Source organism: Panicum virgatum, chromosome 9N (assembly GCF_016808335.1).
Source record: "Panicum virgatum strain AP13 chromosome 9N, P.virgatum_v5, whole genome shotgun sequence".
NCBI classification, from domain to species: Eukaryota; Viridiplantae; Streptophyta; class Magnoliopsida; order Poales; family Poaceae; genus Panicum; species Panicum virgatum.
The window spans coordinates 22,218,481-22,239,618 of NC_053153.1; the positions used below are offsets into that span (position 1 = coordinate 22,218,481).

Consider the following 21,138-nt stretch of genomic DNA (forward strand, 5'->3'; position numbering starts at 1 on the left):
GGAATATGTGAGAGTTAAAATTGGCTGCAGAGATATGAGAAAGGTACCTGCAATAGTGGAATGTCTACTAGATTTATATTTCTATGATTTCACTTTTGTCAGAGAGGTCCCCTCAGAAGTTGCCGGTACTTCTACTGGAAATAAGTGGACAAGAAGTACTGACATATGTGAAGAAGATAGCCCTTCCCCAAAAAAAACCCAAATGGGGTGAGAGGTCTCACCATAATGAAATCTCAAACCCACAATCCAACACTTTTGTTGCTGGAAATCAAACAGTGAGCTAAGAGAAAGGTAAAGAGGTAGCAAAAGAACAAATGGTCACCATCTCTGAAGATAACCTAAGGAAAGAAGAATTGCAGATGGCAGATTCTACAACAATAATTTATCCTCACATGGGTGATGCTGGTCCTCAAGATGGTGGAGTTGTCAAGGATACATCAGCAGGAAATAACAAGGATAAAGGGAATAGCGAAGAAGATAGTGAGGATCAAGGTCTTAAAATTGATGACATTATTTCAGCAGAGGGAGATCATCTCATTTTTGGAGATTTCTCAAGCAATGAAGTTAGAAGTCTCTGTTCTGTGCAACTCAAAGAAAATAAATCAGCAGTCATTAATGAATATGGGTCAAACATGATCAAGTCCAAGATGGATCCCCTGGTTGTAATTGAAGCCAAGAATGCTCTTGCAGTTGGAGAATATTCTGAACTGACACACTCTGAGCTTATGATTGACACAATGCATACTGCTACCACTGTTCCAGAAATTACCCCTGAAGAAGGTCAGCACATCCTTGAAAATACAGAGAAAGATTTAGAGGACACCCAAGATGATCAGGAAGAGAACATATCTTACTCCCAGGAGATTGAGAGGGACTTTGCCAGTATTACTGATCCTAATTTGAAATCAGACAAGGATCAGGAGGAGCCTATTGTCAGCTCTTCTGAATTGCTTGATTGGGGGACATCCCAGGAGGATAGTCAACAGCTGGAGGAGGATGTACAGCTTAGTCAAGTTGGCACAGAGTTGAATACTGCTGGCCCTGTGACTTCAGAGTCTGCCCATGCCTCTCACAGGGAGGATGCTGCTGCTATCAGACAGAGTGAGAGATTGAGGAATCAAACTTCATATGTGAAAGTGATCTAGGCCCCTAAGTGGGTTTTGGTGTTAATGACAAAACACATGTGCATTTAATTGTGTAATTGAGCGCGTGTGCAGGTGGTGAGTTTGTACAAGTTAGGATGTACGACCCCTCAAAAAGGAAATGAAAAAGCGGAGTTTAAAGGATACTCATGGAATTAGATTTTATATTTGAATTTTGAGTATAGGAACGCCGTACTATCAAGAGGGACTTGATTCAAGGGCTTTGATTTGAAACTAGTGCTCAAGAGAACCTAGACAAACACTTGTGAGCCACAAAACAACTCAAATGAGCAAAAACCGGAGTTTTTCCCCTGCCATACACGGATACTCCGGGTATAGGGCCGGATACTCCGGACCCCGTTGCCCGGAGTGTCCGGGCTCTGTTCAAAGTATGAAAACCTAGGGTTGCCCGGAGTCTCCGGGCATATACCCGGAGTCTCCGGGTACCCCTTCGCCCAATGGCTCTTTTGAGGCTGAAGAGTATATATACCCCCTCCATACCCTTTCAGCCTCCTCTCTTGCCACTTGACGAGCTGAACTCAAACCTAAGCCAAAAAGAGCTCTCTCACTCTCCTTTCTCCATTCTTGAGTGATTCCCTTGAGGGATTTGAGCGATTCCCTTGAGCGATTTGAGTGAGAAGCAAGCAAGAGCAAGGATTAGTGCTAGTGAGCCTCATTTCCATCTCTTGAGCACTTGGTTTTGGTCAAGCCCGCGGATTCAAGTTTGTTACTCTTGGAGCCTTGTGCTCCTAGACGGCTAGGCGTGCTTGTGATTGCTCAACCAAGATTGTGAGCTGCACAAGAAGTTTGTAATCTCCATTCCTCTCCAAGGAATCCATAGTAAGTAACCTTGGGCTTGAGAGGTGATCTCGCCCTTGGAAGAGGAGCATAGGAGTTCTTGAGCACCGTCTCTCGAATCCTTCCTCAACGGAGACGTAGCACCTTCGGGTGTGAACTTCGGGAAACAAATCCTTGTCTCCTTCGTGTTAGTTTACTTGATTTCATTGCCCTTTGCTTGTGAGACTTCATTTCTAGGGTTTGAGCTCGATCTACTCACTCACGAGTTTCTAGTGAACTTTGTTTGTTGGATATCAACCTTAAGGAACCCCTGGTACTCATTCTCTAGCTCGATCTACTTTTCCATCAGAGTTTCTTGCAGTTTCATTTCAGGTCGTTCAAATCCGGAGACTCCGGATATTGCTCCGGATACTCAGGACCACCAAACCCGGAGTATCCGGGCATATACCCGGAGTATCCGGGCTAGTCTGTGTCTGACATTTTTGTTAAGTGTTTTAAATTACAGATTGCCTATTCACTCCCCCCCTCTATGCATCTTAAGATCCTTTCAATATGGCCTGAAAATTGTTGAAAAAGCTTCTCATCTTCAAAAAAAGAAAAACCTAGTAGGTAATCTTACTAACTCTCAGAACTCCTTTACAGTTCTTAATGATCATGAATTACTCTTTAGACCTAATAAAATGGGAATTAAAGTTGATTATTTAAATGATGAATCCTTTGATATTTTAAGAGACCTTGAAAGAGCTAGAGTAAATCTAAAAGAGAAGAATGACAAATGTACTAATATACCTCTTACTGAAGAGGTTGCTTGTCTCCCCTCTGTGGAGATGAAATTTTTGGATTGGAAATCTGACAATTCTGATAATGATGGCTTTCATTTGGTCTCAAGCAGGAAAAAAAAGAAGAAATAATAAGCAGAAAGTTAAAAATCAAGTGCTGAAATCAAGGAAAGGCCTCCACTCAGTGAGTGAGGCCTCTACCCCTGAAGGAGGTATATCCAAGACTCGCTCTGGATATAACCTCAGGAAATGGAGAAACAATAAAAAAAACATAGTTACCATGATAGATCTCTTTTAGAATTGTAGAGGGGTGTCAAAAAAAGGGATGTCAGTGATAGTTAAGGATATCTTGGCTGATAATGTGGTTGACTTTGTTGGCCTACAAGAGACCATGAAAAAAACTTATTCTGATGCTTTTTTTAGGAAGATAGACCCGAGCAAGAAATATGCTTGGCATTGGATCCCTTCAGAAGGAAAGTCTGGAGGAATTTTATGTGGAGTGAACTTCGAGAAATTTGATGTTATTCATTTTTCTGAGGGCAACTTCTCTCTTTCTGCTACTGTGCAATGCAAAAAAAAAGAGAAAAAGAAGCTCCTTTTGGTCTCAATATATGGCCCTGCTCATGATGAGAACAAGGAGGAATTCATTACTAAACTATCTCAGATTTGCCATAAGAGAAGCTGTCCTATGTTAATGGGAGGTGATTTCAATATTATGAGATATAGCTCAGATAAGAATAAACCTTTCTCTCCTAACAAGTACTCAGATCTCTTCAATTGGATGATTAATACTTATGAGTTAAGAGATCTGAATTTAAATGGAGAAAATTACACTTGGTCTAATAATCAAGATTTCCCTACTCTTGAAAGACTTGATAGGATATTAATGTCTGAAGATTGGGAAAATTTATTTCCCCTCTCTACTTTAAAGAAAATACCCAGAGAGTTTTCAGATCACAACCCTCTGTTGTTGTGTACTGATCAGGAAAGAACCAAGAGCTCAAAACCTTTTTGTTTTGAGAATGCTTGGTTAAAACACCATGATTTCTTGCCCAAAATTAAGGAAATTTGGGAGAAACACTTGAGATGCAATAGTGCTGTTGACAGATGGTGCATCAAAATAGATAGAGTGAAAAAATTCCTCAAAGGGTGGGGACAGAGTCTGAGAGGTCACAGTAAGAAATACAGAGGTATCCTACAAGAGGAACTACTTAATTTGGAAAAATTGGAAGAAGATGGTCCACTCCCAAGTCATCTTTTAGAAAGGAAAACGTTCATTCAAACAGAAATGCTCAGATTGTGTGAAGAAGAGGAGGCCTACTGGCATAAGAGGTCTAACATGAACTGGTTGCTTAAAGGTGACCTGAATACAGATTATTTTCATAGAGTGGCTAATGGCAAGAAAAGAAAAAAATCATATCTTCAGTCTTAGACAAGATGACAAAATAATTGAAGGTGATGAAAACATTTTACAAATAGCAACTGATTACTTTAAATCCTTATTTGGTCCCTTTGATAGCCCTATTTGGAAAATGGACCCGTCTTGCTGGTCCCCTGAAGAAAAAGTGTCTCAAGAGGAAAGTGAACAACTCAATAGTAAATTCTTTGAGGAGGAAATCAAGAATGTTGTATTCTCTATGGAGAAAAATACAGCTCCTGGCCCTGATCACATCCCTGTGGAGTTCTTTCAAACCTGTTGGGAGATAATCAAACAAGATCTGATGTTTATGTTTGAGGACTTTGAGAACTTGAGTTTGGACATAGGAAGATTAAACTATGGTACTATAACCCTCCTCCCTAAGATTAAAGAGGCAAACAAGATCCAGTAATAGACCCATTTGCTTACTCAATGTAGTATATAAAATCTTTACCAAAACTCTAATGCTCAGGCTGGAGAAGATTTTGGAGAGAATCCTAAACAGATGCTAGACAGCGTTCTTAAAGGGCAAAAATATGATGGAGGGGGTTCTGAGCCTTCATGAGATACTCCATGATACCAAAGTCAAGAAAAAAGGAGGGCTCATACTGAAACTGGATTTCGAAAAGACCTATGACAAACTGAATTGGGAGTTCCTATTAGATGGCCTCACTCAAAGAGGCTTTCCACAGAAATGTTGTAGCTGGATTAAAGCAGTTCTGACAAGTGGAACTCTATCAGTTAAAGCAAATGATAAAATAGGCCCATACTTCAAAAGTGGTAAGAGAGTCAGACAAGGGGACCCTCTGTCTCCCCTGCTGCTCAACATTGCAGCTGTCTCATTAGCCAAAATGATCTCTATGGGCCAAAGAAACAGCTTGATCAGAGGACTAATTCCTGAGTATATTCAGAATGGGGTGGCACTGCTACAATATGCAGATGACACTATTCTATGCCTTCAGGACGATTTGGACAATGCACAAAATATGAAATTCCTTCTTTATTTATATGAAGGAATGTCAGGCTTAAAAATCAATTTCGATAAGAGTGAAGTGATAATGGTAGACCAGGATCCAGAGAAATCTTCCATTTTCTCAAAAATGTTCAACTGCTCTATTGGGAAGTGGCCAATAAAATACTTGGGAGTCCCTGTTTCTGGCTCTCACTTAAGAGTGGCAGACTGGATACCTCTGGTAGAGAAAATCAATAAAAGATTAGATGGATGGAAAGGGAGTTCTCTTTCCCTTGCTGGAAGATTAACACTCCTGAATGCATGCCTGAGCAGTATCCCTATATACTGCATGTCAATGTCCCTGCTTCACAAAACCATCATCAAAAAGATTGATGTGATAAGGAAAAGGTTCTTCTGGCAAGGTGGAGGGACTAAAAGGAAATACCACCTAGTCAAGTGGTCCAGGATTTGTCAAACAAAAGAGAAAGGTGGATTACGTGTAAAAGACCTAAGAAAAATGAACATCAGCAAACTATGCAAATGGTGGTGGAAAATAGAAAAGGGAGAAGGCTTATGGCAGGAGATAGTGAGACAAAAATACTTGCAAAATCCTTGTATAGCTCAGCTGAAAAAAGGCAATCCAATTCACCTTTTTGGAATGATCTCCTCTCAATCAGATCATACTTTTTGAAAGGTAGAATGATAAAGGTCGGCAATGGATCTAGGACTGACTTCTGGCAGGACTCTTGGTGTGGGAGCATCCCCTTAAAAGATCAATTTCTAGCTCTTTTCGAGATTTGTAATGAACAAGTGTTAACTGTAGAAAAGGCTTTGCAACACAATTGGAGATTAACATTCAGGCGCTGGCTTGATATTGGGCTACAAGAACAATGGAGAACTTTGAGAGACAGGCTATTTTCCTGTGCTCTAAATAATGAAGAGGATTTACCAGTTTGGAAATGGGAGAAGTCAGGAGCTTACTCTGTCAAATCTATGTATTCTCACCTTTGCCATGACGAAATTGGTCTAGAGTGCAAAGTTATCTGGAAAGCAAAATTACCCTTGAAAATCAAAATATGGATGTGGCTCATAAATCACAATGCAATTCTAACAAAAAGATAATTTAACCAAAAGAAATTGGTCGGGGGATAGTAGCTGCGCCTTCTGTAATGAGGCTGAAACAATCCCTCACTTATTCTTTGATTGCACAATGGCAAAATATATTTGGAGTTTGGTTGCTTATGTCTTGGGTGCTGGATGTCGACCCACTTCCTTCGGACAATTCTGGATTTGGATACAAAATGTGATGAAAGAAAAGAAATTTTTTCATATGGTTGGTCTATTTGCTATTTGCTGGGTGATTTGGCTCGCCAGAAATAAATTTTCTTTTGAAGGGAAGCGGACCCGATCTCCTACTGAGATCATATGCTCAGCAAGTTCGTTCATTTCTTACTGGGCAGATCTTCAAAAGTAGAGTGACAAGGAATGCCTGGAAACCGGTGCCGAAATCCTCAAGACGGCGGCTCTGCATTTCCATCAACAGCGTCAAGACAACAGTTGCCTGATGCTACCTTGCTGAGGACGTTAGGAGGAGGAGCTGCTTCACCACCACCTCTGTGGCTGTCCCCGAGTCTAAGCTTTAGTATAGTCCTGCTGCTTCTTTTGGCGAGGCTCTGTTGCTATGTCTGTGGCTTGCTAGAACTCTTGTTAGTTGGTGGATGTTTCTGGCTACGTATCTCGTACTTAGTACCCGGACCTTGTGACACTCTACGTGACTTTTGACGTTGTAATTTCGTTGCTCTTGGTAATGAAATTCGGGCTCGCCCACGTCGAAAAAAAAACTGAACCTGAACTGTATAGGGCGAATCCAGCCAATAATCCAGCCAATATATGAAGAGGGGATTATCTCCCTTCTCTTCTTCCTCCTCTTCTTCTTCATTCTTTTTTCACAAAAATGGAGGGGGCTTAGGGGGTGTCCATTGATCTAGTCCCCCTAGCAGCCCTTAAGATCTGCCATTGGAACTGTATATCATGTTGGATTCTCTTATTATATGATTATTATCACTGAAAGGAGGAACATACTGTTTTTATGTGCCATGTGGTTATACTGAAACTGCGTAAATAATATTTTGGTTGCTTGTATCAGCCTCTGAAAAGAGAAGCACAGCTACCATAATTTCCCTTTTATGTCAGTGTAACCGTATAACTGAAATTTGAGGTCCTACAGTCACAATTCATGCCCGTCTTTCAATTTACCAAAGAAAATGTATGCTAGTATTAAGAATGGTCAAATTCCTAAAGAACTTTCCTTTCTATTAGTGACATAATTTCAACTGAAAATCCTCTGTCAAATATCATTTTCCTCATAGGATGGATGCACATTGCGTTCCCATTCAGACTTTGATTGTGCAAATTATTGCCTCTTTGTGATTGGTTTTTTAGGATTCTGTCAGAGTTTGTACGTTTGCAATGTAGTAGCATTTTGGTTCCTACAGCGGTTAGGCGATTTTGATACATGTAATTGTCTCGTTCAGATTCTTTGTTTTGGCATAAATCATCATCGGCCAACGTTGGTCTCAAAAGGATCTTTTACTGCACTCTGTCTGTGATGTTATATGTGTATGATTGTGATTTCTGACCAGCTAATTTCCTTGTGAATGCATAGCTGAATTCACTTACTGTCAGCCTGTCAATGAAAAGAGAAGCACATTTGAGATAAATATTTGCCACGTTATGTAGGGTGCAAATTGGTGACCCTTAGGTGCACCTCCAACCCTCTTTAGTTCAAAGTTTTGTACTAATTTTTCAAAATGAGATGTGATTTTGAAGAAGTAGTACAAAATTTTGAACTAAAGAGGATTGGAGATGCACCTAAGGAACACTAATTGACACCCCTAACGTTATGTCACTGTAGCTGCGCTGCTGATGTGCAACTGCAACTGGTATCTGTTTGTTTGCCCGAAGGTATTTTGTTGATTGTTTTGGATTGGAGGAGCGGACGTCCTATATTAATCTTATATGTTTTTAGACAAATACATCACTTTGATCCTCTATTCAGTGGAAAAACATCCTATGTTATAATTGGAAACCATATGCAGTACAATCAGAAGGAAATTAACCCTCAGCGTTCAGAAATCACAACCAAACATGTTTGCAAGGTATGATTTTTTTTTGGATTAAGTTGCAAGGTATGATTTATGTCAAACAGAGGACACAAATGAGCCAAGTAATCTCACAGCTTTCACAATTGTTAGTAGAATGCATCAAAACACTGCATTATCCAGTGCTACAGCACGAAGTGTCTTCACTCTGCTAGTAGAAGTCTAAAAACACACCAGAAAACGGCATCACTGCACAGGCCCTGCACAGGCCCTGTCCAGCATCAATTGGTGGCTTCGCAATGGTATGCTAATGGGCCGCGCGTGGTGCATCTGGAGGCCGTGGAGGCCGTGGCACACCGAGGCCAGGCCGGATGCGCCGCCGTCCGACCTGCGCTGGCATCTCGGGGACCTCCTCGCGTCGGGAGAAGGCGCCGACGTCACGTTCCGGGTCGCCGGCGAGACGTTCAGCGCGCACAGGAGCGTCGTTGCAGCCCGTTCACCGGTGCTGAAGGCGAAGCTCTCCGCCGGCACGGCCGCGGCGTGCGTAAGGATCGACGATGTGGCGCCTCAGGTGTTCGAGGTCCTGCTGCACTTCGTGTACACCGATTCGCTGGCGGAGGAGCCAGGGCAAGACGGTGTTTTCATGGCCCAGCGTTTGTTGGAGGCGGCGGGCAGGTACGGCGGGCCGAGGTTGAGGCCGATCTGCGAGGAGAAACTTTGCAGGCTCGTAGAGGTCGACACGGCTGTAGCCATGTTGCTGTTTGCCCCCGGGCACTGAACGCGGTCATGGCGACCGATGGCTTCGAGCGTCTTGTTAAGAGCTGCCCTGCTCTCTTGAAGGATTTGATCTCCAAGTTGGCTGCCCGTTGATATACATGAAAAGTTAGAACACTTAGTCATTGGCTCATTACCAAACATTTATTTGCAAGTCACTAAGAACAGCACAGTGCATCTATAATCTATTGATAGTTTGGGTACAGTATTTTACTGTGATCTTGATTTGAATGGCGTGAGATTTACAATTACATTTGAATCTGAAGTCACCTGATTTTTAATCCTTTAAGAGCAATGCTTGATTAGTCGATAAAAAGCTTGTGCCGCTACTAGTCTGTGTTGTACATTTAGTTAGTTTGCATTTACACGAGCATAATAATATGCTATTACCATGATAGGCAACGATGTGCAACGTTAATTCCTTGAATGAAAACTATTACTAAGTGGATGTCTTTCATGACTTCTACATCCTCTCGTATAATAATATAACAAAGAAAAAAAACTGAACATTAGGTCGCACCTTGAACAAATTAAACTGAACAGCGAACACCACAATTTCCTCATATCACCAGTCACAAGGGAAAGCCATCATCATTCAAAGTAGCGGCAGATGCAGGTCAAACCAGCATGGCATGCTCATACCGACTCGGCCGGTTACCCGTTGCAAAACTCGGCAAAAAGAAAACGGAAACACAGAGAAAGAGAGCAAAACTTCGCAAAAGAAAGAGAAAAGAAAGAGAAGGAAAGAGAATGTCTCAATCAAGAAGATAATTGCTGGCTGGGCTTTGGGAGAGCCCACATAGGCACATACTGAGTACCAAGCCCACATAGGCACATACTGGGTACCAAGCCCGTTAGTTTGAATTGCAGCCCAGGGTCCGTCAAGTAAGCAATTCGCCAATTTCGGCACGCGTAAAGTATATCATCATTACCATCATCTAAAATTATGTGATATCTACGCCGTCTTAGTACAATTCGGACATACCACAAAAGTCCACACAAAGTGGGATCTTAGATACTGGACCACATTAGATAAATACGGGGAACTCAACCACACAATGCGGAGGAACACACGACACAGACAGAAAGAGACCAAACCGGGTGAGTTGAGTTGTTGAGTTTCCCGGATTGACGTCCCAATACAACCCGGTGAGTTTTGTTTTCTGTTTCTTTTTCTTTTTTCCTGGCTACGACCTTCCAGGGCCGTAGTCTTGTACTTTTCTTCTATATCAATGAAACGCGCATTATCTTGTGTGGTTCGTTCAAAAAAACATTAGATAAATACACATGACAAGTGGCATGTGGTCAAATTTGATTTCACATCCTTCATTATATGCATGCATGTTACGTCTAATTAAATGGACGAGTGGATTATTCAATACTAAACTTTAGCACTTTTGAATATTAGTATTTGGATCCAAAAACCCTCGAGTAAAAGCATGGTACGGTTTATTTACATTAGTACTAATCCGTCTAAAAATTATACTTACAATATTAGGAAGTTATACAGCAAGCTGAGGACGCGGACGGCCCACATGCCTTGGCCCATCGTGGAGTAGTCCCTCCATCTAAATTATTAGACCCCTCTCAAAAAAAATTAAATTATTAGACGTTTTGATTTTTTAGATATAATATTTTTACTATACATTTAGATATATATTATATCTATGTGTAATGTATCTGTAAAAATCAAAACAACGTAAACTTACAGTATTGCTAATACTCCCTCTGTTCCAAATTATAAGTCATTCCAAAAATCTTAGATTGTCAAAATTTTCTAAATTTGATCAAATTTATACAACAAGATAATAATATTTACGATACCAATTAAGTATCATTAGATTCTTTATTAGTTATATTTTTATAGTATACCTATTTGATGTCATAAATCTTTGTATTTCTCTTTATAATTTTGGTCAAATTTTGAAATTATTTGACTCTTCAAAATTCTTGGAATGACTTATAATTTAGAACAGAGGGAGTATTAGGTAGCATTCCCGCTCTGCTCTTGTTCCGAATCTCCGATCCTACGCGAGAGATCGGAGTCCGCCCCTCCATGCATGGCATGTCGCTGTCGCCTCGCCGGCGACGATGGAATCAACGGCTGGTTGCATTGCCTTGGCAGGAGAGCTGCCCGCCGGGTCAGTCGGAGGGATCGACGGGCACTGCACGCCAATGGACCAGAAGTAGGAATCCAATAGCAGTCAGCCGAGATGTAATCTCGGCAGTCCCGGGCTCCAGTCCCGGCGACGCAACGGCATTGGCATGTTTATGGCTGGGTACGGGTTTTGGTCATCAGGAATTGGTGGATGCAATTGCATGCCTTGGATAACGGGGACACGAGATCCATTCATGTCAAGACTCAAGATATCGCTAACGGAGAGCTAAACTTCAGCACTGTCACATCAAAAAATCTTGTTATTTACAAGTACTGAATAAATTCTACTTACCAAATTAATTGGAGAACCTGCGAGCTAATTCGTGAGACCAATAAAAGTAATTACTTCATAATTAGCAGATGTTTACTGTAGTATTACTTTAGTAAATTAAATTTATTAGATTTGTCCCGCAAATTAGCATCCATCAGTGAACAAATTTATAATTAAATTTTATTTAATATTTTTAAATAGTAAGATTTTTTTTAACGTGACACGGATAAAGTCTAACCATGAGAAGCAAAACAAGGAAGATGGGTATTGGGTTTCCCGAGTCAAGCCACACCAGTAGAATTGCAGGAAGATGGGTGTTGGGTCAGTCCGACTCCGTGCTGCGAGTGAGATCATGCATATCTTTTGCCGTCCTGCTGCGCCTGTACGTGTCGCACTGTTCCGCATCATCTCCCGGCAGGGCTGGTCGTCGTCTGGGCCTGGCGGTCTGCCCCGCCATGCATGGCCGCTGGCCGGTAGCTGAAGTAAGGATGGATTGGGATCCGACATGAAATGGGATCCGAATGTCATTTTTTATTATATTTTAATTCGGATACGAATACGAATGCGAATTTCATCGGATACGAATACAAAACGGATAGTTTGAATCTGGATTCGAATCTGGTTACCTTCTCGATTTGAAACATAAAGCTATCACAAGTATTAGTTTATTTTGTCAACAATTTTATAGTAGATCAAAATCTTTATACAAGTAGGGAGTAAACGATTAGAAGATAGCTAATAAAAAAAAGAATATAATTATCTATGTATAGCTTTTATATTAAATATATAATACTAATTTTAAATTTAAAATAAATAAATAAATAAATACTTAATAACTAAGATATATAAAAAAAATATTTTATCATTAAATAAATAAATAATTTGACTCGTATAAATAATTTTAATCATGAAATAAATATATTAAATAGCTAAAGTTAATTTTTATATCATTACTAATTTTAATAAATATATTAATAGTTATCTAGCTTTCTAAATAATTTAAATAGTGTACATCATTAAGTAATTAGGTATAAAGATAAGTTTAAAATTGTCTCACTAGTCACTTTTTATTTGCGGATACGAATGGATACGGATGTGATCGGATATTTCTCGAATACGAATATGGAATCGTATAGAGAAAAGTTCTCAAAGTCGGATTCGGATACATCCTTATGACATCCATATTAAAATCGAATACGAATACGAATATCCATATTTATATTTTAAGCGGATACAAATACAGATAATTCGGATGTTCAGCCATCCAGATCCATCCTTAAGGCTATCTCCAACAATGCCAACCCAAATATGAGACCCATTTCATCATATGGGTCATCTACATCAAAATGCCCACTAACCCAAATCGTCCTTTCTCCAACAGCCAACACCCAGCGGCCAACCCAAATCGTGGGAGCGACGGCCGGGCGGAGCTCGTCCGCGCGCCCGCCTGTGATGAGGAGCGGCGGCCGGGCGGAGCTCGCCCGCGTCCTCGGGTGGAGTCGGGGCGGCGCTCGTGGGAGCGGCGGCCGGGCGGAGCTCGTCTGCGTGCTCGCCTGCGACGAGGAGTGGCGGCCGGGCGGAGGTCGCCAGCATGCTCGCATCGGGCCGGGGCGGCGTTCGCCTGGGACGCGGCAGGGCGGCGCTCGTGGGAGCGGCGGCCGGGTGTAAGGATCGATGGACCAAGAGGGGGGTGAATTGGGTCTTTTTCAAATTTCTAAGATAGTTAAAACAACCTTAAACTATGCAATGCTAGTAAGGCTCAATTCAACAACCGGCTAAACAAAGCAAACTACACAAGCTAACAAAGATATGAAACTAAGCAAGGTAGAGCTAAGCTATGATCTCTAAGGTCAAGCACATGAAAGATTGCATGAAAGTAAGTGCTTGAAATGAGAGAGAGTGCAAGAGACAACCGGATTTTTTTCCGTGGTGTCGATGTGTTGGCACACACCCCTAATCCACATTGTGACACTCACTAAGAGTCTTGTCACCTCCCATGTCACCGAGACTTGGGCGCTCACTAAGAGTCTCCGTTCACCATCCCGGCGTGGTGGAGCTCAAACCACGTACAATCCTCTTCTCCGGGCTCCCACAATCCTTGGCAAGCTCCGCGAGAAACACCTCGATCACCAAGATCGCCTAGGTGATGCCAATCACCAAGAGTAACAAGCTAGGGCCTTCACTTGAGCAAGAACCGATCACCAAGAACGGATGCACACAAGCTTCTCTCTACTCAAGTCCTTAGTCTTGCTTCTTGATTGATTGGATGAACAAGTATGTGAAAGATAAAGCTCAAGGTGGCTCTTGACTATATTATTAGTGTTTTGATGTTGCCTGGTGTCAAGAGTGGCAAAATGACCCATTGGAGGGTGTCGGTACCCTGCAGCTGGGGTACCCACTCCTACTGTGCCAAGACTCGCGTAGTTATCCGTAACTACGCCCTAAGGAGCTGAGCAGCCGGACTCCTGGGTTCCGACTCCATCTCACCGGACCAATGGTCCCGGACCCGCTTCCCGTTCGGGGACGGGTCCGGTGTCACCACGTGTCCCAGAGGTGGAAATGCTCAGCACCTGTGGCCGCGGACCCGGACCCCCGCAGGCGGGTCCGGGACCTCCACGTGCCATCCGGACCCCCGCAGGCGGGTCCGGGACCTCCACGTGCCATCCGGACTCCCGCAGATGTGTCCGGGACCTCCACGTGCCTATCCGGACCCCCCGTGAGCTCTCAGCTCAGCTAGCTGCTCGGGAGGGGTCCGGAGCCGCCACGTGTCACGCAGACGCGGGCACGGGCGCAAGCCTTCCGCTGGAAGCTCCCTCACCCACCCACATTAAGTGCGAGTGGTTGAGGCAGGCTCTGCTGCCGCTGGGCACGGGGCATCTTTTGTCAGTCCACACTGTGGATCGCCAGTTACCGAGGCGACTCGTCAGTTACCAAGTGCACGCTGCTACAGTGGACTGAGTCAGTAGTTCGGCGCTTCATCATGACCTCGACGCGCGGCTGCAGAGGCTAGACTCTACTCTGACAGGACAACTCAAGACCATCCCTGGTCAGAAGCTACGCACGGAAGCCGACGACAAGATCTCCGGATCTGAGGCATTGAAGGCCAAAGTGTAGTTTATAATACATCGCCGGGTCCACATGTCGGGGCCCCGCTCAGTGTACGTGCTCCCCTTGGACATATAAAAGGGAGAGCACGCCCGCTAGAAAACAAGTTCACACGGGCTCGAAGGAGAAGGACACACAAGCTCTCGCAACCTTCTCACTCTCGTGGGAAGGCAATACAACACACAGTGGACGTAGGGTATTACGCTCCGGCGGCCCGAACCACTCTAAATCCTGCTGTGTTCATCGTGTTCTTGAGTGAGATCTAACTGGGACTAGCTAACCCCCGAGTACACACCCTCTGGGCTAGGGCGGGTGCCTTCCGCCACCCGGCTGTGGTTTGCAGCACCACGACATTTGGCGCGCCAAGTAGGGGCGCTTTAGCTAGTTTGAGCTCATCTCTTGTCCATCTCCATGGCTCGGGTGGTTGAGCACTCCCACCACCACGACGACGTGGAGATGGCGGAGGGTGTGGCGTCATCCGCGCCACACGCCTCTCGCCTTCCTGCGCCAGGGGCAACCGTGCCCGTGCAGCAGCCACCGTCGGCAGCGGCGCACGCTGCACGTCGGCAAGAGTCAGGGCGCCCGTCAAGGGCCCCCTCACAAGCTGCGAGCGCCGGAGCGACAAATCCTAGCTCGCAGCATACCTCACTCATGTGAGGAAGCCCGCTCCGGCGGAAAGCCGACTCCGGTCGCACCAAGCCCTCTCCGGCTGAAAGCCGACTCCAGTCGCACCAAGCCCGCTCCGGCGAAAAGCCCACTCCGGTCGCACTAAGCCGACTCTGGTGGCTCTCTCCGGCGGAAAGCCGACTCCGGTCGCACCCCCGACTCTACATCTCTGTAAGTCCTACCCTTAGAGGCCCAGCAGGGAATAAAATATTTTTCTTTGTAACTAGGTAGTACTTCCGTGTGGTCCAGTCCGGTGAGCCTCCCCCGTGGAGGGGTCCGGACCTCTGTGAACCAGGTTCAGGGAAGTGTACTCACCCTCTGGGGAGGTCCGGAGCCGTGTAGCCGCTTAGCCTGGTTCCGTACCCTAAGTCTGCATGCTCTACCTCCCTAGGGCGAGTATCGTAGTACCTAAGACTGGGGGCCCGGAGGTCCGGACAGCTCCGGCCTCATAAACCCGTGTTCTGGCTTACATCGCACATCTTATGTACATCTAGTTATAAAGGAAAAGTTTATTCTCAGTTCGCCTCTAAGGATGTTACATTCCAATTTCAATTTACGCATTCTGGTTGCGCTAACCCCCACGTGGCTTCTTACTCTTGTGCGGTGATTGTGGTCCGAATTGAGTTGGCTAGTTAGTGACTTAGCTCGAGACCCCTCATGGAATAGAGGGGTTCAGACCCCTGGGAACCTGCAGGTTCAGGGAAGCGCACTCATTCTCCGGGGAGGTCTGGAGCCGTGTAGCCGCTTAGCCTGGTTCCGTACCCTAAGCCTGCACGCACCACCTCCTGTGAATGAGTGCCGTAGTACCTAGGACTGGGAACCTGGAGGTCCGGACTTTCTCTTAACCTAAAGGCCGGCCCCTTGAGCTCCGTTCACTGAACCTAGCTGTCTATCTCAAAGGATTACAGCCAACAGGATTTGGGACCCGTGGGCACGCTACTAAGCATCTACCTCGAGTCATGTGCAGGTCCAAACGTAATGATGCAGCAGGTGACCCAAAGGATGGACGATGCAGGACAAGACCCTTGCGGCACGCACCGTTGGGCGCCAGAAGCAGCCAAGTTGCTCACAGTAGTGGCCCCACCTGCGGGTTCGTTGCCTCTCCCGAGGCGGGCCCGGGGGCCTCTGTCGGTACCCAGCAGCTGGGGTACCCACTCCTACTGTGCCAAGACTCGCGTAGTGATCCGTAACTACGCCCTAAGGAGCTGAGCAGCCGTACTCCTGGGTTCTGACTCCATCTCACCGGACCAACGGTCCCGGACCCGCTTCCCGTTCGGGGACAGGTCCGGTGTCACCACGTGTCCCAGAGGTGGAAATGCTCAGCACCTGTGGCCGCGGACCCGGACCCCCGCAGGCGGGTCCGGGACCTCCACGTGCCATCCGGACCCCCGCAGGCGGGTCCGGGACCTCCACGTGCCATCCGGACTCCCGCAGATGTGTCCGGGACCTCCACGTGCCTATCCGGACCCCCCGTAAGCTCTCGGCTCAGCTAGCTGCTCGGGAGGGGTCCGGAGCCGCCACGTGTCACGCAGACGCGGGCACGGGCGCAAGCCTTCCGCTGGAAGCTCCCTCACCCACCCACATTAAGTGCGAGTGGTTGAGGCAGGCTCTGCTGCCGCTGGGCACGGGGCAGCTTTTGTCAGTCCACACTGTGGATCGCCAGTTACCGAGGCGACTCGTCAGTTACCAAGTGCACGCTGCTACAGTGGACTGAGTCAGTAGTTCGGCGCTTCATCATGACCTCGACGCGCGGCTGCAGAGGCTAGACTCTACTCTGACAGGACAACTCAAGACCATCCCTGGTCAGAAGCTACGCACGGAAGCCGACGATAAGATCTCCGGATCTGAGGCATTGAAGGCCAAAGTGTAGTTTATAATACATCGCCGGGTCCACATTTTGGGGCCCTCTCAGTGTACGTGCTCCCCTTGGACATATAAAAGGGAGAGCACGCTCGCTAGAACACAAGTTCACATGGGCTCGAAGGAGAAGGACACACAAGCTCTCGCAACCTTCTCACTCTCGTGGGAAGGCAATACAACACACAGTGGACGTAGGGTATTACGCTCCGGCGGCCCGAACCACTCTAAATCCTGCTGTGTTCATCGTGTTCTTGAGTGAGATCTAACTGGGACTAGCTAACCCCCGAGTACACACCCTCTGGGCTAGGGCGGGTGCCTTCCGCCACCCGGCTGTGGTTTGCAGCACCACGACAGAGGGGTATATATAGGCAGCTCACACGGATAGAGCCGTTGGAGGAAAAGCTGCCAGAAAACTGCGTAGCGCCGGTTAATCCGACGTACCTCCAATAGCCAGTGTCGGTTTAACCGATGAATGTAAACTGCCCATTCTGAAAACTAGCCGTTACAACTTGGGCAGATTAACCGACGTATCATCGGTTTAACCGGTGAGTGTAGTTGTCCACTGATCAACTGAAAAACCAAGTCTCTGGACAACTGCACCGACGTTAACTCAAACCTATCGTCGGTTTAACCGGTGAGTACAACTTCTGAAATCCCTGGAAAACCATCTCACTGATCAATTGCACCGACGTCTCATTTCAAACAGCGTCGGTTTAACCGGTATATAGAACTTGAAATACTCTGGAAAAACCAACTCTGGACTATTGCACCGACGTTAAATTCAAACACGTCGGTTTAACCGGTGTATTGACTTGTCCAGACTCTGCTGACTTCGTTTAACCGACGTATAGAAATTTGTGAGCGTCGGTTAAACCGGTGTTAAAGACTTTTTCTGATTTTGCCTTTTCTGATTTGAGTCTTGAATGAAATCCAAATATTCTTGACATATAAGTTGAGAACCACTTATTTGAACTTCTAGAAACCTGAGTGACTATAGTGTGCATTCATTTTTGATTGACCATGTCCATGCTCAAGTTACTTGGCTTTAACCCCTCTTAATAGTGCGATCACTACAAAACTATAAAACCTATACTAACCTAAGTGTCCTTCTCAACCTTATGACAATTAGAACTAGAAAGATCCTTAGTCTTGACATAAATATGAGTTGAATACGGAGATCACCTTTTTGGATAATGAAATTGAGGGGCCTCTTTTGTCAAATGACCAAATGAGCGATAATGATCTATTAAGCTGCACAAACTCATTAGTCACAATAATGGTTGTCATTAATCACCGAAACATACCTTGAGGGCCTAGATGCTTACACCGGGCGGAGGTCGCCTGCATGCTCGCGTGGGTCCGAGGCAGTGCTCGCCTGGGACGCGGCAGGGCGGTGCTCGTGGGAGCGGCGGCCGGGCGGAGCTCGCCGCACGCCCGCCTGCGACGGGGAGCGGCGGCCGGGCGGAGGTCGCCTGCGCGGCTGCTCGGTGACCGAGCGGAGCTCGCCCCAGCGGCTCTCGCAGCGCCGCCGCGGGCTCGTCACTGGGCCGGCCGCTCCGTGCAGTCCCGTCTCGCTACGGTCCCACCTGGCAGCGGCGGTCGCCGATTGCGTCGTGGAGAGAGGGGACGCACATTTGCGTCCCGCCTCGGCGGATAGGCAAAATGCGTTGCTTGTTTGCATGTTCTGTTGGAGGCTTGTTTTGCTACCCAAAAACACTGTATGTGACCCATTTTGGGTTTGGGTATGGTGATGGGTCGGCTGTTGGAGACAGCCTAAGCTGAGGTACTCAAGTCCGGGCGCGCGGCCGCCTGGCACCCTAGGGCCCTCCGCCCTCTCGCCGCGCCCACTCTGCCAGCCCCCCGCCATAGGGTAGCTGACTCGTAGCCGCCCTAGGCTAATGACACTTTGATAGCTAATTAAAAATATTAAATAAATACAGTGTACAAAACCAAGTTCAACCTCTGCGTTAGAAATTCTGAAAAATCTAATAAGTTTTTTGACTGTGTGATTAAAAGATAGTTACTGTGGCATCACTGTAGCCCATCATCAATTAATACCATTATTAGATTGGTCACGAAAAGTTAAACTCATCTGTGGAGAGATTTTGCGAATAAATTTTATTTAGTACTCCATACATGAAAAAAAATTCTCGATTTGCGTGTTCTAGAGAAACCAAACACGGCTAATCCCACGTTTCTAAGATCATCACATAAGCCAGAATATTATAACCCTAATCGTATGAGTACCTGCACTGCACCGATGGAAAGTGTTCTTCGCTGTCTCATTCCTCACATCCCTCGGTCTTACCCGCCTAGCCCCTAGGGTTGCGCTCTCCAAGAACGCATCACGTTTCTCTTTGAGCTTGGGAACATTTCTCCTAAAATAACTAAAAAAAATTAATTTCACCTTACTTCTAATTTATTTTAAGATAGACTTATAGTGTCTTGATTTAAGTATAATTGGTGAAATCAAATAAGTTAGAAAAAGCCCATCCGAACAGTTTTTATAGGCCAACATTCTATAGTTTTGGAATGCTTAGTGTTCGAATATTTCGGTGCAGAAAATGCCAAGAGAATAGGGGAAACGGGAAAAGAAATAAAAATGCTGTTTCCGCGTCTTGATCTGAGGCGCAACTAATTCATGGTTGCGACCCTAGGTCGCCAAAGCAACTATATGCGCCTCCCAATTCGGCGCTGGAGCAACTAACTACATCAAGATCGTCACCAACTGAGATAGCCGGATCTGTGTCTGCAGTTGCTCCCGGTCTATATTTGATCCTTACTCATGTAATTTACGTTGTGCTTACGATTTTTTAGGCACTAGATCCTATTAATCTAAATACTCAGTAAGTTTTATTTCCTACATTTAGGGCCCTCCTCCAAACAGGCCCTTAGGGCATATGGAATGGAACGAAGCAATAGGAAGATGTAAGGGTGTGTTTAGGTGGTGAAAAAGTTTGGGTTTTGATACTGTAGCATATTTCGTTGTTACTTAACAAATAATATTTAATTATGGACTAATTAGGCTTAAAAGATTCAGCTCGTGCTAATCAGTTAGACTGTGTAATTAGTTATTTTTTTAACTATATTTAATGCTTGATACATGTGTCCGAAGATTCGATACGATGGGTACTAGATTTTTTTTTTGGAACTAAACACCCCCCTAAGACCACACGAACACTTCGAAGCTGTACTTTGCATTACCATTCAAAAGCTGTGCCCGGAGATTCTGGCGGCGCTCGGCCATGGGGTAGCCCGGCGCCACGACGGCCGCCAGCCGGTCCGCAGCGAACGGCGGCGCGCGCGACGGCGCCGGCGCCGGTGCCTGCTGCGGTGCGTGGCCGTGGGCGCGGCCGATGGCAGCGCCGGCCCGGCTCTGACGCTGGTCCGCCGAGCACCCCCCGCGGAGGCTGAGCGTCGGGGACGGTGGCGGTCCGGGATCCTGGCCGCCCTGCAGCCGCTGCCGGACGCCGTCCCCGGCGACCCGGGACAGCAGGTCTCGCTCCATCATCAGGTCCCCACGCTCCACCGCGACTTGGCCGTCCAAATCCGCTACGGCTCCGGCTCCGCCACCCGCATCCCTCCCTAGTGCATCGTGGAGTCTCTCTGCCACTGCCGATGTTCAGCTTGTCGTGTGCCCCTCACTGTCTCTGGATTTCACGAAGACGCAGGGGGAAAAAACTTGTGTCGTCACGCCAGCACCCTGCGTCTGCGTGAGGCAGCGCAGTGAGCGTCAGGGAGATGCAGGAGGATGTTGACTCCAGTTCAAGAAGATGCCCTTTCTTTGCCCGAGCCTTTCTTGAGACCAGCCTTTGCTCTTTTTTTTCTTTTTGATAAGCCAACATTTGCCTTTTTGAGACACCCCAGGGGCTCTCATGCTTTGCATTGCAAATTTGCAATATTGCATGGCATCCCCTCGATTTTCTTTGGATGATAGTGAAGGCCACAAGCCTCTTCATAGCGACTAGTACAGTAGTCCTAGCGAGGGAAGAGTTCGATTAACATTGTCGACAGCCTGACACAGTTTAGGTCCTCACTAGAACAGGGCGTGGCACACAAATGGCCCTCGTCTATTTGATTTGGGATGTATATTTGTTTGGGTATAACATAAGAGA

The 21,138-nt window shown here is 46.0% G+C and overlaps 1 protein-coding gene across 1 annotated transcript; it reads left to right on the forward strand.

The window, feature by feature from the left end:
* Positions 1–8,499: 8,499 nt before the first annotated feature.
* Positions 8,500–8,967, forward strand: LOC120688856 (BTB/POZ and MATH domain-containing protein 1-like). The gene has a single exon (XM_039971216.1). It carries the CDS (start codon positions 8,500–8,502, stop codon positions 8,965–8,967), a length of 468 nt encoding a protein of 155 aa, XP_039827150.1.
* The last annotated feature ends 12,171 nt before the right edge of the window (positions 8,968–21,138 follow it).

Excerpts from the sequence above, each read along its gene's own strand:
- LOC120688856 (XM_039971216.1), top strand. The coding sequence starts at position 8,500 with ATGGGCCGCGCGTGGTGCATCTGGAGGCCGTGGAGGCCGTGGCACACC.